General features: G+C 45.3%; 1 protein-coding gene across 3 annotated transcripts in view; it reads left to right on the top strand.

The window, feature by feature from the left end:
- The window catches only part of FZR1 (fizzy and cell division cycle 20 related 1), a 57,135-nt gene that overhangs the window by 158 nt on the left and 40,403 nt on the right, over positions 1–16,574 (top strand). Inside the window, exons 1-2 of one of the 3 annotated variants that reach the window (XM_073543820.1) lie at positions 25–145; positions 11,140–11,303. The exons of 1 other annotated variant lie outside the window; for it this stretch is intronic. In XM_073543820.1, coding sequence (XP_073399921.1) covers positions 11,235–11,303 — 69 coding nt within the window. In that variant the 5' untranslated portion in view covers positions 25–145; positions 11,140–11,234. Of the gene's footprint in view, positions 1–24; positions 146–11,139; positions 11,304–16,574 lie in introns of those variants that run through there. One more of the 3 variants, XM_073543815.1, reaches the window with a different exon arrangement.

The raw sequence follows: 16,574 nt of genomic DNA, 5'->3' as shown, positions 1-16,574 counted from the left end.
CAAGTGGAACACTAATGTGGGGGAGGCGGGGATAATCTCCGTGCTGGAACACCCGGATGGTGACGCTTGGCCGTTGTAGGTGGTGGATGTGCCGCCTCCTCTTGTATATAGCTCAGTGTACACGTCTCGATCGGCGGACAGTCCGGTAATAAGCGGCCACTCCGCCGTGATGAGCCCTGACAGCCTGCTCTGCTGTTACCGGTTCCCGTGTGCGGTCGTGCTGTCAGAGCGGTGGTCCGGTCTTACGCCATCCGTTGTGATTACTCATACTCGGTGTCAGACTCGCTGCATCGCTCCAGTGTTATATAGTGGCACCGTGTACAGTGATCACCGGGCAGATCAGATGGCAGCCGCCGGGATTCTCCTGGGAACCTGCATTCAGCTTATTGTCTATAGACAGCCTTATAAATGGCCAAGGGTACGGCTGTCCCTCCAGGGTGCGGGGGGGGGGGTACGGCTGTCCCTCCAGGGGGGGGGGGGGGGTACGGCTGTCCCCTCCGGGGTGCGGGGGGGGGTACGGCTGTCCCCTCCGGGGGGGGGGGGTACGGCTGTCCCCTCCGGGGGGGGGGGTGCTGGGCGTGCGGGACTGTTGCCTCTGATAGCTGCAGTCCTCTGCCCACTGGGGGCGCAGAGCTACGGTAGTGTTGTGACTGTTTCGTTCTCGGGGGGGGGGGGGGAACCTAGCAGTAGTCCATCACTTTTAAAGGGAATCTGTCACCTCATTTTGGCGGTCTAGTCTATGTAAATGATTTGGGCCCGGTATGATGGGCGGTGTTTTGGGTCCTTTCCTCTACACCGCTTTAGTGCGCATGCGCCGGTGAACTATGTCCCGGAAGTATTTTGCTGTGTTCTGGGACATGGTTCACCGGCGCATACGCATTAATGCTTTTCGGCTTTGCCCGCAGTTGGGCAAAGCATACTGCGCATGCGCGAGTCAAGATTGCAATGCGCACGCTCGTAATATGGAGGTCAACTAGGGAAATTCCCAGAAATATTGCAGACTGCGGCCAAAGAGGGGTGGAGGAAAGGAGCCAAAACACCGCCCACTGGACCGAAATCATTGACATAGACCGCCAAAATGAGGTGACAGATTCCCTTTAAGAAATGGCATCCCCCTGTTATAAATCTGCTTGCACGGCGTCTTCTGCAGGTTTTCCGGCAGTATTGCAGCCAGGTGTGTCACACGGCCAGTAACTGGGCTCGTTCACCAGTTCAGTCTCCTGAATGAGCGCTGCGCCGAGCCTGGTCAGATACTTGTGTAACATCGGGTCTCGGGCTTTTATTGGCCAGGAGCACTTCCCAGGCTTTCTTGCCCCATCGTGTAGAGAACACCAGAGACACATTGGGTCCGTTACACTCGATGTCTGAGGGTATGTGCACGTGACGTCTGTTTAGATGCATAACGCGTGGAACCTGATTAAAAAAAACCTAAAAACCTAATCCTCGCGTGTCTTCAGCTTTGTAAACTATGCGGGTACTCTGACATAGATGTCACGTGCACGCATCCTAATAAATCTGGTAGTAAGATCAAAATAGATCACAGTTTGGTAAGATGAAGCCATACGGTATAGTAAGGGCTCTGCCGGAGCGGTCTTAAGAGTGGAAATCATGTTTCACATGATTAAGAAAGGTTTTCCACCCTTCATTCAAAACTGGCGATAGTGTTACCAGTCCGGACCACTATCACTGGTGGTCTCCACGAGCACCACAAGTGATGTCCATTAACCTGACACTATTACTTCTGGTCCTGGTGGAGATCCTGGTCTAGCAGCTTTGGAGCGACTTAGTTGACTAGTAATTGAGACATCTGTTTTGTTTTTACACCAATTTCTTACCTCTACCCAGCCTTTATGGAGGGGTGGCATCTATGGGTCCTACACCAGCATCATGTATAAAGAGACCCTTGGTCTTCTGGACCTGTGCGATTCTCTGCTTCTTACGCCAATGTTATAAGTAAGGCTCTCTCCATTGTATTAATGCCCTGGGTGTACCAGGTAATCGTCTTGTCTGGCTGGTACACATCGGGTTCCTTTTTGGCTGTTCTGAACAGTGCAGCAGAATGCGCTGAATGGAAGCCTTTGCTTGATGGATTCCTCGCAGTCTCATCATGTATGTCCTTAGAAAGATCAGGCACACAGTGCACGTTGTGAAATGAGCCTGATCCTTTGTGCTCTGATGACTGTATGGCTTTTGGCCTCCATCATGGATTAGGAAATTCTTCATGCCTTAGAAATAGGATCATATAGATCCAGATCAAAATGGCCAACTGGTGGGTCGCATTTGCTGCCTATAATGCTGACAGACTGCTGAGAATGAATCCAACATCTTGGATATTTTTTACGTCATTCTGAGAAAACCATTTTTATTAGAAATGAGCAGATCGATATGTGGGACTCTTGTCCAGCATGCAGGTCAGCAGTACATGGCGGCTAGACCGGAAGCCCACAAATGTCTTACCTTCCAGCTCCCCAGCGTGGAATTTGGTTTGTAAGGGCTGGCTGATTAAAAGCAATGCCGGAAGGAAAGAGATTGGTGGGCCTCCCGTCTAGCCGCTAGTTATCACTTACCTGCATGCTGGACTGGCGTCCCGCAGATCCATCTGCTCATCTCTAGTTTTTATTTCTATTCTCAAAGAAGTGATGAAGTGCCATTAAAGAGAAGCGGTCATCAGTAAATGACTGTCCATGGACTATGAACGAGCAGGTGGTCCAGACTAAACCTCTGCACTGACATTCTAAAATGTCACTGCAATGTATAGCAGCTGCACAACATCGGGCATCTGCAGGAGTGGGGAGCTATCAGATAAAGCCAGAGAAGGCCCAGATGGTATACTACAGTGGTGGCACGCATGCCATCTCCTCAAAACTAGTGCTGCCACTACTGTCCTCAGCACACTCGTAACCTCCCTCCTCTGCTCCAACTCTCACATCAGGCCGTGCGCCGTTTCATTAGTCTGCGCATGTGCTGAGGACAGGTATGGGCACGCGGCTGAGGAGAGTGGCGGCAGCGTTATTGCCGAAATGGCGTGTGTGCCCACAGGCAGGACTGATATATGAAGAGACAAGATCAGGTTTGGAAAGGGCAGAGGTGAGTAGTTTTTTTTTTTTTTTTTTTATGGGGCCATTATACTGTATGGAGCGTCACGTGGGGCCATTATACAGCATGGAGCGTCACGTGGGGCCCTTATACAGTATGGAGCGTCACGTGGGGCCCTTATACTGTATGGGGCGTCACGTGGGGCCATTATACTGCATGGAGCGTCACGTGGGGCCATTATACAGCATGGAGCGTCACGTGGGGCCATTATACAGCATGGAGCGTCACGTGGGGCCATTATGCAGCATGGAGCGTCACGTGGGGCCATTATACAGCATGGAGCGTCACGTGGGGCCATTATACAGCATGGAGCGTCACGTGGGGCCATATTATTGTATGGAAGGCAATGCGGGGCCCCCATATACTATGTGGAGCCCATTACACTTTATGCAGGACTGTGTAGGGCACATTATGTTCTATGGAGAACAGACCTCCACTGCAATCGGTGGCTAGTATCTTAGTCTTGGAGTGCAGGGCTAACAAGCTCTTTGCTATAGCGCGCTAATGTAGGAGTTGTTTTTCTAATCTAAAACCTCAGTATTCCTGTTAAATTGCCGTGTTGGCACTTTGCGATAAATAAGTGGATTTTAGATTGCAGTTCGGGCACTCTGTCTCTAAAAGGTTCACCATCACTGGTATAGTATCATAGAATGTTAGAGTTGGAAGGGACCTCCAGGGTCATTGTGTCCAACCCCCTGCTCAATGCAGGATTCACTAAATCATCCTAGACAGATGTCTGTCCAACCTCTATTTGAAGACTTCCATTGAAGGAGAAATCACCACCTCTCATGGCAGCCTGTTCCACTCATAGATCGCCCTCACTGTCAAAAAGTTTTTTTTTTCTTATTAATCTGTATCTTCTCCCTTTCAGTTTCATTAAATTTCTTGTGTTTCCAGATGCAAGTGAGAATAAGGATGATCCCTCTACACTGACATCCCTTCTGATATTTGTAGACAGCTATTAAGTCTCCTCTTAGCCTTCTTTTTTGCAAACTAAATATTCCCAGATCCCTTAACCTTTCCTCGTAGGACATAGTTTTCCAACCACTCACCATCCTGGTAGCTCTTCTCTGAACTTGCATACGTTTTTCGATGTCTTTTTTTAAAGGGAACCTGTCACCAGTTTTGGCCGATATTAAGTAAGGCCACCACCATTCAGTGCTGGCATATAGCATTCTATAATACTGTATATCTGCCTCCAACCTGACCTGTAAGAGAAGAAAAATAAGTTTTATTATACTCCCCTTCGGGGTGGTCCGATCCAAGCAGTGTCACTGGTCTTGGTTCGGCTCCGCCCATCTTCTTACAATCGCCGTCCTCCTGCTTGCTTCATGTAGATGACACGTCCCTATGTCATCCACACAATCTCCTCGTCATCGCTCTCCTGCGCAGGCTTACTCCTTTGTCCTGTTGAGGGCAGAGCAAGGTATTGCAGGACGCATGCGCCGCGGCTCTTTGACCTTTCCCAGCGCCTGCGCACTGCAGTACTTTTATTTGCCCTCAACAGGTCAGAGAAGTACGTCTGCGCAGGAGAGTGATGACGAGATTGTGTTCTCTCACCATTTAGTGCTATTCTCTTATTCTTTCAATGACACCGTGAAGATCAGTTGATGTTACAATTGCTTTCTTAGAGAATACAGATGCAAAATATGAATTTAAACATTCAGCCTTCTCAACATCTTTCTTACTGCTCTTGGTCTCCCTTGCAAGCCTCACTTCATTACTGGCATTTGCTCTTCTGACTCTTGCCCGGCAAACAGTATTATATTCTTCTTTAGATATGCCCCGCCCTCTTTCCATTTAATGTACTTTTTTTCAATTTTGAACAAGTGATTAAGTCCTGTGTCCATCCATCATGGTCTCTTTAAATGCTTCCAATTCTTCCTTTTCAGTATTGTTACCGATTGTGCAGTGAGAATTTCATTTAACAAAATCTCTCATCTTTCTTCAACATTTCTGTTCTTCAGAACATCCAGCCATTACACTTTAAAGTTGGACTTAAGAAAGGTAGATTTTAATGGACCCAGAAAGAGGGTAGGAAATGTCTGAGTCCTCGCTGGTCTTCCTCTTGTTATCCAAAATTCGGAGATAGTATGATCGCTGCCTCCTAAATTCCCAGCCACCTTTACTTCCTAAACCATTTCCTCCCTGTTGGTAAAAATTAGGTCTAAGATTGCAAATCCTCTTCTTCTTCTCTCTTCTACCTTTTGAAAGATAAAGTTGTCAGCAAGAGAAGGTAAGAATTTTCTGGACCCATTACTTTTGTGTTAGTGAGATTCCCAATTATATCTGGAGAGTTAAAATCTATCATACTTTTTTGAGAACAGAGAGATCTGTAAAAAGAGTTCATCCATATTTTCAGACTGTCCAGGTGGCCTATATATAGTAAACACCTACAATAGCGTCCATTCTGTTCTTCTCTCCTTGTGTCCTTACCCAAAAAGTTTCTACAGAGCTACCAGTCTCTCAAGCTTGGATCTCTGTGGAGATTTACATTTTCCTAACATACAATGCAATACCTCCTCCCTTCCTGTTAATCCTGTTTCTAATAAATAAGTAGTAGCCTTCAAGGTTTGTATTCCAATCATGTGTATCATCCCACCAAGTTTCAGTGATGCCTATGACAACATGTCTCTCTTCCTGTGTTAGCAGCTCCAATTCTCCTTGTTTGTTTCCCATGCTTTGTGCATTTGAATAGACTGTTTCTCTTGCTCATCTATTTTCATTCAGAATTTATTGTTTTTGTTCTTTATTTCCACTTCTAATAGCCAGGTTCTCAAAATAATTCACTAGCTGCATATTTTTTCCTGGCCGTATAATTCCAATCCCATATTGCCCTAGTGTAAAGCTCTCAATACCTTTTCTGCCTTAAAGAAATCGACCACTACTAAGACAACACCTCATACCCCACACTTAGCCTATACTCGCCTCCCATGCCGCTGCAGTTCCCACAGGCACCACGTGTCATAACAGCCTAGTACGGCACAGGAGGTGAGTATAAGCTTGTTTTATTAAGGCCAAACATTTAGATCAAGAAGATTTGTCCTAGCAGTGGAAAACCCCTCTGTTACACAGCGTTAAGTGCTGTATAAACTAAATAGAAAATGCAATGAGTGTGTCCTCCGGACCCTGTAGACATATGATTGCATGGTTCTGCGAGTCCCAGACGTCTCTGCTATGCAGGAAGGAGGCTGTATTCCTCCTGTCACTGGGGCTAATGTGCCAGTTACAGGGGAAATAAGATTAAAAAAAGTATGTAAATGTTGAAATGCCCCCTCAAATGATTTTTTTATGACACAATGGGTGACCCGATGTATAAATAAAATGAAAAGGTAAAATAAAACGAGCCACTTACTGTTAATAACTATCCCCACCCCATAAAAAAAATCTGATATATATAAATAATTGTTACGGAATGTGGAACAAATTATAAGATGTATTTTAGTGGCTCATAAAAAATAAATAACAAATGTGAAAAACCAACATGTATTTTCTTTTCCCATATATATTTGCAAAAATGATGATTTATCACAAATTTAAGATGCAAAAATTATTTGTTTATCCAGAGAAGACCCCTAACGCTACGTTCCCACGATTAGGACCGTTCCGTTCTAATCATGCAGGTAAATCCGAATGTGTTCACTGAACAATGCAGATTTATCGGATCCAATGAATTTAGAATTGTGGAAACTTCTGTTGCGAAACTAGAGTCTTCACAACAGAAATTGACATGCTGTGGCTCATAAACCCGCACCACGAGTCAGTTTACGCAGCAACAAATAGAAGCACAGTGGGCATGGGATTTCTATAAGTCCCATCCACTGTGCTTGTGCTGTACAACGCAGCCGTTTGAATGTCCAAAAGATGCTATTCCTGATCATGGGGACGCTGTCCAAAAAGTGGGCAGGAATTCTGATAAATGGACTGGTTCTGAATTGTTAAAAAGGCTTTTGTGTTGAGTGTATTTTTAAAAAATGGCATTTACTTTTTTAACCCCATAGCATCTAATGATGTCCAGTGACCGTCATTGGATGCCTTCCCCTGTTTGGTGCAGGCTCTGGCGATGAGCCCCCTCACCTTTTCCGGCACATGACAGCTGATCTGATCAGCTGTTATGTGCCCCTACCAGCCGCAGGTGGAATCGTGATCCACCCATGGCTGTTAGCATGTTAAATGTCGCTGTCAAGCTCTGACAGCGGCATTTAACATGCACACGCGGAAAGTGCATCATTACCTCTTCCTGTCGTCGCCCGTGTCACATGACCGTGGGTCGCCGATGGGTTGGCATGACAACCCGGGGTCTGCAGGAGACCCCTGTGTTTGTCATAGCCAGATAGGTATCGGCGTTCATATTATATGAGTATTTCTGCTATATAGAGCAAGTCTGCAGCCCTGATCTATGTAGCAGAGGCGATCGGATGATTGCAGCTTCTAATCTCCCATGATGATTATTGAAGCAAGTAAAAAAAAAAAAAAAAGTTTTTAGAAAATAAAGTTGAAATTTCGCCCCATTCAAAATAAAACAATAAAAAAAATCAAATATACACATATTTGGTACCACCAGGAAGAATCGCCTGATCTATCAATTTACAAAAAGAATTAATCCAATCGATAAATGGCTTAGCGAGAAAAAAAAATCAAAACGTCAGAATTGCGATTTGTTTAAAATGCAGATAAATGAAATAACAATCGGTGCTGCGTTTTATACCACCTAAGCAGCAAGCTTTCAGGACAAAACCACTCCGTCAGTCCAATAAAATATACCAAAAGGGAGTTTTTCATCATTTTTTTTCCCTTTTGTTTAAAATGCAATAACAGGCAATCAAAATATCATATGGACACTAAAATTATATAATTAAAAACATCAGCTCGTCACGCAAAAATAAGCCCCCACCCGACCTGAAATCACGAAAAATGGAGACGCTACGGGTCTCGGAAAATGGTGACTTTTTTTATATACAGTTGTGGCCAAAAATATTGACACCCCTGCAATTCTGTCAGATAATACTCAGTTTCTTCCTGAAAATGATTGCAAACACAAATTCTTTGGTATTATTATCTTCATTTAATTTGTCTTAAATGAAAAAACACAAAAAGAATTGTCCTAAAGCCAAATTGGATATAATTCCACACCAAACATAAAAAAGAGGGTGGACAAAAGTATTGGCACTCTTCGAAAAATCATGTGATGTTTCTCTAATTTGTGTAATTAACAGCACCTGTAACTTACCTGTGGCACCTAACAGGTGTTGGCAATAACTAAATCACACTTGCAGCCAGTTGACATGGATTAAAGTTGAGTCAACCTCTGTCCTGAGTCCTTGTGTGTACCACATTGAGCATGGAGAAAAGAAAGAAGACCAAAGAACTGTCTGAGGACTTGAAAAAACAAAGTGTGAGGAAGCATGAGCAATCTCAAGGCTACAAGTCCATCTCCAAAGACCTGAATGCTCCTGTGTCTACTGTGCGCAGTGTCATCAAGAAGTTTAAAGCCCATGGCACTGTGGCTAACCTCCCTAGATGTGGACGGAAAAGAAAAATTGACAAGAGATTTCAACGCAAGATTGTGCGGATGTTGGATAAAGAACCTCGACTAACATCCAAACAAGTTCAAGCTGCCCTGCAGTCCGAGGGTACAACAGTGTCAACCCGTACTATCCATCGGCGTCTGAATGAAAAGGGACTGTATGGTAGGAGACCCAGGAAGACCCCACTTCTTACCCCGAGACATAAAAAAGCCAGGCTGGAGTTTGCCAAAACTTACCTGAAAAAGCCTAAAACGTTTTGGAAGAATGTTCTCTGGTCAGATGAGACAAAAGTAGAGCTTTTGGGGCAAAGGCATCAACATAGAGTTTACAGGAGAGAAAAAAAGAGGCATTCAAAGAAAAGAACACGGTCCCTACAGTCAAACATGGTGGAGGTTCCCTGATGTTTTGGGGTTGCTTTCCTGCCTCTGGCACTGGACTGCTTGACCGTGTGCATGGCAATATGAAGTCTGAAGACTACCAACAAAGTTTGCAGCATAATGTAGGGCCCAGTGTGAGAAAGCTGGGTCTCCCTCAGAGGTCATGGGTCTTCCAGCAGGACAATGACCCAAAACACACTTCAAAAAGCACTAGAAAATGGTTTAAGAGAAAGCCCTGGAGACTTCTAAGGTGGCCAGCAATGAGTCCAGACCTGAATCCCATAGAACACCTGTGGAGAGATCTAAAATTGGCAGTTTGGAGAAGGCACCCTTCAAATATCAGGGACCTGGAGCAGTTTGCCAAAGAAGAATGGTCTAAAATTCCAGCAGAGCATTGTAAGAAACTCATGGATGGTTACCGGAAGCGGTTGGTCGCTGTTATTTTGGCTAAAGGTTGTGCAACCAAGTATTAGGTTGAGGGTGCCAATACTTTTATCTGGCCCATTCATTCTCTTTTGTGTTTTTTCATTTAAGACAAATTAAATGAAGATGATAATACCAAAGAATTTGTGTTTGCAATCATTTTCAGCAAGAAACTGAGTATTATATGACAGAATTGCAGGGGTGTCAATACTTTTGGCCACAACTGTGTGTGTTTGTGTATACACACACATACTTTGGATTTTCTTTTCACTGCTAAAAAAAGAACCTAGACATGTTTGGTGTCTATGAACTCGTAATGACCTGGAGAATCCTAATGGCAGGTCAGTTTTAGCATTTAGTGAACATGGTAAAAAAAAAAATCCATAAAACAATTGTGAAATTGCACTTATTTTGCAATTTTATTGCACTTGGAATTTTATTCCCGTGTTCCAGTACACGACATGGTAAAATCAATGGTGTCGTTCAAAACTCGTCCCGCATAAACAAAAAAAAAAACCCTCACATGGCCATATTGACCAAAAAAATAAAAAGTATGGTTGTGGGAAGAAGGGGAGCAAAAAAATGGAAACGCAAAAGCCGAAATACCCCTGGACCTTAAAAGGAATCTGTCACCCATTTTTTCGCATATGAGATGTGGCCACCGCCATCGGGCTTATCTACAGCATTTTGTAATGCTGTAGATAAGCCCCCGATGTAACCTGAAAGAGAAGAAAAACTAGTTATATTATACTCGCCATGAGGCGGTCCGGGTCCGTTCTTGGTCTGATGAGTGTCGCGGTCTGGTTCAGCGCCTCCCATCTTCTAGCGATGACGTCCTCTTCTTTGCTTCCCGTTGCGGCTCCGGCGCAGGCGTACTTTATCTGCCCTGTTGAAGGCAGAGTACTGCAGTGCGCAGGCGCCAGGAAAGATCAGAGAGGTTTGGCGCCTGCACACTGCATGACTCTGCTCTGCCCTCAACAGGGCAGAGCAGTGCGCCTGCGCAGGAGCCGAGACGGGAAGCAAAGAAGAGGACGTCACTGTTAGAAGATGTGAGAGACCGGACGGCGACCCCCATCGGACCATGACCGCTCCTGGGTGAGTATAATCTAACTCGTTTTTCTTCTCTTTCAAGTTACATCGGGGGCTTATCTACAGCATTACAGAAAAAAACCTGTAATGCTGATTTCAACACTCCCTTTTAATAAAGTCAATATATGCAAGTGAAATTCCAAGAACATGTGAGGGTATGGTCAGAAATTTTTACATTGATTTTAAGTCTGCTCTGCTTCAAGTCCTCTTTTTGGGAAATCCTCATTTCTGTTTATATAGTGATTTATATTTCCCTGAATCTTGCAGAGGAAAATAAATGAGTTCTTTGATGCAGATTCTTAGTGAAATCCGCTCCAAACTTGACCCTGTCAAGTCAAAAGCCATCAATAGGAGATCGCCTTGTGTGTTCACCCTAGAAGTTCGCTGACATTTGATCTAGTCGCCTGACCACTGCAGCCAATCACAGGTGTCTGCGGTTCTGTGACAGAAAACTGGTGATGTCATGGCTCCTTATCGGTTGAAGACCACTGGAGCGTATTACACTGAACTTGTCAGTTTTAGCCATTGGTTCCTGTACAGGTTTTTGGGAGGCTGGAATACCCCTTGTAAGTGCAAATGACTATATTTTATATGGGTGTATATTGACGGTGTTTTTGCTTGTCTAGCTCTCTGCCCTAGGCATTAGGTGGACATTACCCACCAGAGCTGCACCTCGTGGTCAACTCTATTCCCATTTCCGATTCTACACTTTGCTGCCACTATGGACCAAGATTATGAAAGGCGCCTTCTGCGGCAAATCAACCTCCAGAATGAGAACACTATGCCTTGCGTAAGTTGCATCATTTTTGAGCTTTCTACAATCGCTTTCCCAGATTTCCTTGGCACAGCTCTTGAGTGTTTTTATCAATCTCAGGCATTCAGTGGTAAGATGAAACTCCCTCCGTTCAAACGCCTCCATCTTGTAGTCTTGCAGGAAGGAGGAGTGCTGGATTTGGGAGCTGCGCCCTGTTCTAGTGGTAGATGAAGGGCCCTAGTGATCATCCAATAGATGGTGATGTCAATTCTGGGAAAACCCCTTTACTTAAAGAAGCACTCCCGTTATTTTTTTTTCCCCATCCCAGTGTAAATGTTAGTGTAGGGTGTTTTTATTTAATATACTCCCCAATCTCTGTCTTCTCCATTATCCAGCGCCACTCAGTTCTCTTCTGAGACATGTGACGGCATTTCAGACTCTCTAAGTCACACTGGTGTCTGTTAAACTGGAAAGCGCCGAATATGTTGGCGCTATATAAATAAAGACGATTATGTGTGAACTGGAAGTCCCATTTACAATGTAAGTCTATGGAGCCTTACATTGTAACATTCACATCCATCTCACACACAGAACCCTGTGTGAGCTTGAAAGTCAGAAGAGCCATTATGTGACTCAGAAGGTGTGGATTCTTGATAGGACTTCTGTGCAGGGTCTAAAGCAGTGGTTTCCAAACTCCAGTCCTCGCGGACCCCAACAGGTCATGTTTTCAGGATTTCCTTAGTATTTCACAGGTGATGGAAGTAAGGAAATCCTTAAAACATGACCTGTTGGGGTCCGCGAGGACTGGAGTTTGGGAACCACTGGTCTAAAGGGTCTTCTCCGATTAGTGGGCAGGGTTTTATAAGCATATTGTAATGAGGCTAGTATAGTGGCTATACACATATCCTCCCCCATATGTATCATGAGCCCCACAGCCTCCCTATATACACAGCATGAGCCCCACACAGCCTCCCTATATACACAGCATGAGCCCCACACAGCCTCCCTATATATACAGCATGAGCCCCACACAGCCTCCCTATATACATAGCATGAGCCCCACACAGCCTACCCCATATACGGCATGAGCCCCACACAGCCTACTCCATATACGGCATGAGCCCCACACAGCCTACTCCATATACGGCATGAGCCCCACACAGCCTACTCCATATACGGCATGAGCCCCACACAGCCTACCCCATATACGGCATGAGCCCCACACAGCCTCCCTATATACGGCATGAGCCCCACACAGCCTACCCCATATGCGGCATGAGCCCCACACAGCCTCCCCATATGCGGCATGAGCCCCACACAGCCTCCCTATATACGGCGTGAGCCCCACATAGCCTCCTTATATACACTGCATGATCCCCACACAGCCTCCCTATATACACAGCATGAGCCCCACACAGCCTGCCCATGTAAACTGCATGAGCCCCACATAGCCTCCTTATATACACTGCATGAGCCCCACATAGAATCCTTATATACACTGCATGAGCCCCACACAGCCTCCTTATATACACTGCATGAGCCCCACATAGCCTCCTTATATACACTGCATGAGCCCCACATAGCCTCCTTATATACACTGCATGAGCCCCACATAGCCTCCTTATATACACTGCATGAGCCCCACATAGCCTCCTTATATACACTGCATGAGCCCCACACAGCCTCCTTATATACACTGCATGAGCCCCACATAGCCTCCTTATATACACTGCATGAGCCCCACATAGCCTCCTTATATACACTGCATGAGCCCCACACAGCCTCCTTATATACACTTCATGAGCTCCACACAGCCTGCCCATATAAACTGCATGAGCCCCACATAGCCTCCTTATATACACTGCATGAGCCCCACATAGCCTCCTTATATACACTGCATGAGCCCCACATAGCCTCCTTATATACACTGCATGAGCCCCACATAGCCTCCTTATATACACTGCATGAGCCCCACACAGCCTCCTTATATACACTGCATGAGCCCCACACAGCCTCCTTATATACACTGCATGAGCCCCACACAGCCTGCCCATATAAACTGCATGAGCCCCACATAGCCTCCCTATGCGGGCCTCACTTTGCCCAGGTCTGATCTAAACGATACTGTGTTGCTGTACCCTTGTATCTGATTTCCTAAATACTGATATGCGGCCTAGCTAGTGTGCACACAAGTCATGCTGAGCCAGTGTATCTAGGGTTATGATCATTTGTGGTACTGTCCACTGAGCCACTGCATCTAATCTTATCATGTGTGATACTTTTCAGCTTAAAGGGAATCCATCACATCAAAAAACGCCATTAACCTGCGGATATGGGGTTAATCTGCTGGTTGATAGCGTTGTGAACCTGCCTGGCTCCCGCCCTTATGCCCACTCTGTTGGGAGAAAATTAAGTTTATTCTTCCGGCAGTGCTCAGTAACGGGGGTGGTGCCGGCACCGGTTCGGTCACCACGTTGTATATAGAGAGCGCCGCTGACAGCACCCCGGTGCTGACTGACAACCAGCTAATTAGCCCGTACCTGCAGGTTAATGGCGCTTTCTCAGGTGACAAGATCCCTTTAATACTGTGTTATGCCAGTCTTCCTGAATGTCCTGCTGGCCTGTGTCGGCCCCTTAGCTTTTTCTTTCTTACGTTTAGTGCATCTTATGAGTTTCTCATTCTATACACTCTGTATGTTAATGTTGTATGTCTTTTCTATATTATGAGCTGTTATGTGTATGTGTTCATTTTTTTTATCATATAGGAGAGGATAGTGTTCGGCATAACCCTAATCAGTAGGACAAAATACTTATTTTTATTTTCTTTTGTAATGGGATTCAGTAGCCATTGTATCCCCCATCGCATGCCTATAGAGTGGCATACATCGGCGAATCTAGCCTACATACCAACAGAAGAAGGAATGAAATGTGAACAGGCCCTAAGCCTATTACGGGTATGTGCTGCTTAGTCAGATGATGGTTAGTGCCGTTACAAGACGGGTGTTGGAAACCTGGTGTGTGACTGTTTCATAGTAAACCTGTCACTAATGTCTAAAAATAATGGCTACCTTCTCCAGGGGCAACTAGTGAAATGTGGCATGGCTATGACTCTCAGGAAGAAGGGGTGTTGGAAATGGCAGATACAACTTGTGTTCCATTTTGTTATTTTTTGAAGAGCCGCAGAACAGGGACATTATTACTGGAAGGATTATACTAGGATGGGGACATATATTACTGTAAGCAGGCCAGGATGAGGGACTTTATACTAGGAAGGGGCCCTGGATGGGGGGCATTATTACTGGACGGGGCCCTGGATGGGGGGCATTATTACTGGACGGGGCCCTGGATGGGGGGCATTATTACTGGACGGGGCCCTGGATGGGGGGCATTATTACTGGACGGGGCCCTGGATGGGGGGGCATTATTACTGGACGGGGCCCTGGATGGGGGGCATTATTACTGGACGGGGCACTGGATGGGGGGCATTATTACTGGACGGGGCCCTGGATGGGGGGCATTATTACTGGACGGGGCCCTGGATGGGGGGCATTATTACTGGAAGGGACCCTGGATGGGGGGCATTATTACTGGAAGGGGCCCTGGATGGGGGACTTTATACCAGGAATTATACATAATAATGCCCCCCATCCTGTTATAATGTGAATGGGCCCAGGATGGGGGACATTCTACCTGGAAGGGGCCCAGGATGTGTGAATATGGAGTTAAGCGTAAGGCTAATTGCTATTGCATTTTTTTTTTTTTTTTTTTTTTTTTTATAACAGCTTTGAAACTTATCACTGGATTTTGCAGGGGAACACCTGTTTAACCCCCAAAAAGCCATTGTCATATGAAATCAATTGACTGCTGAACAGTGCAGCAATCATTGGGTCCATTGAAGGGACTCTGTCAGCGCAGAATGACTGTTCAAACCAAGTAGAGGCGCTCGGTGCATCAGGACAGGGCCAATCATTTACATGTACCTTCCCACCTGCTTGGTTTCCATCTACTGTATCTCCACCTTTCTCGGGCTCTATAAAACCAGATCTGTCAATCAAAGAAGAGGGAAAGGTGGGAGTGGGGATAGAGAGGAAAACTAAAGGGAATCTGTCACCCTTTTTTTTTGCCCTATTAGCTGCCGGCATGGACATCGGGGGGCTTATCTACAGCATTCTGTAATGCTGTAGATAAGCCCCCGATGTAACCTGAAAGAGAAGAAAAAGGAGTTATATTATACTCACCGGAGGGGTCGGTCCGGTCCGATGGGTGTTGCTGTCCCGTCCGGCGCCTCCCTTCTTCATGCGATGACGTCCTCTTCTCCCGTCCTATAATGGCTCCGGCGCAGGCGCACTGCTCTGCCCTGTTGAGGATTACAGGACGGGAGAAGAGGACGTCATCGCATGAAGAAGGGAGGCGCCGGACGGGACAGCAACACCCATCGGACCGGACCACCCACCCCGGTGAGTATAATATAACTCATTTTTCTTATCTTTCAGGTTACATCGGAGGCTTATCTACAGCATTACAGAATGTTGTTGATAAGCCCCTGATGGCTGTGCCGGCAGCTAATAGAGCAAAAAAAGGGTGACAGATTCCCTTTAAGCAGGTGGGAAGGTGTAAGGGGGCCATATGATTCGTCAAAAAGAAATCTTGACCGTTCCCACGCCCCTATCAAAGTGTAGTATATAGATATCATGTGGATATCGTAGTGTATCAGTGTATTAAATTGATTACGGACACGATTCCCAGTAATCAAAGTTAATCAGAATTGTTTCATTGTGCCTATTTATATAGGGCCTAAGGATCATTAATCTTTTATAGGCTTTTGATACACCTATTATTTATATAGGGCCTGTTAGTTATAGGTCCAATAATTATTCTCTTTTATTGATAATTTGATAAAATAAACAGTACTGATTTTTGTAAAATAAAGAACGAGACACCTTTTTCAAATAAAAGTTGTAATGTTTATTGAACAAAATTATTTTCATGGTTCAGTTACATCACATTTCTTGGACACCACAATTAAATCCAATCAATGATCACTGAGCACTCATTGCTGATAGTATTCCAATCATATAGGTGTGGAAAATGGGAGTAGAGGGGGTGGAATGGTGCCCGATTCCCCTCTTTTAGTATCTAATAAAGCCGTATTTATGTAAATTGCAATAAGTAATATAGGTATAAGCCAGAAAATGTCTTGCATGTTTATAAGATAAAGGGGTGTTCCCATCTAAGGTCCTATCCCAACATGTAGTAGATGTAGGAATAATATTTGCAAGTACTTCAAATTAGAGATGTAGTAGTTCT

Source organism: Dendrobates tinctorius, unplaced genomic scaffold, assembly GCF_039654945.1.
Source record: "Dendrobates tinctorius isolate UK_male_01 unplaced genomic scaffold, ASM3965494v1 ptg000011l, whole genome shotgun sequence".
Classification (NCBI taxonomy): Eukaryota; Metazoa; Chordata; class Amphibia; order Anura; family Dendrobatidae; genus Dendrobates; species Dendrobates tinctorius.
This window is presented reverse-complemented; position numbering and strand designations above follow the sequence as displayed.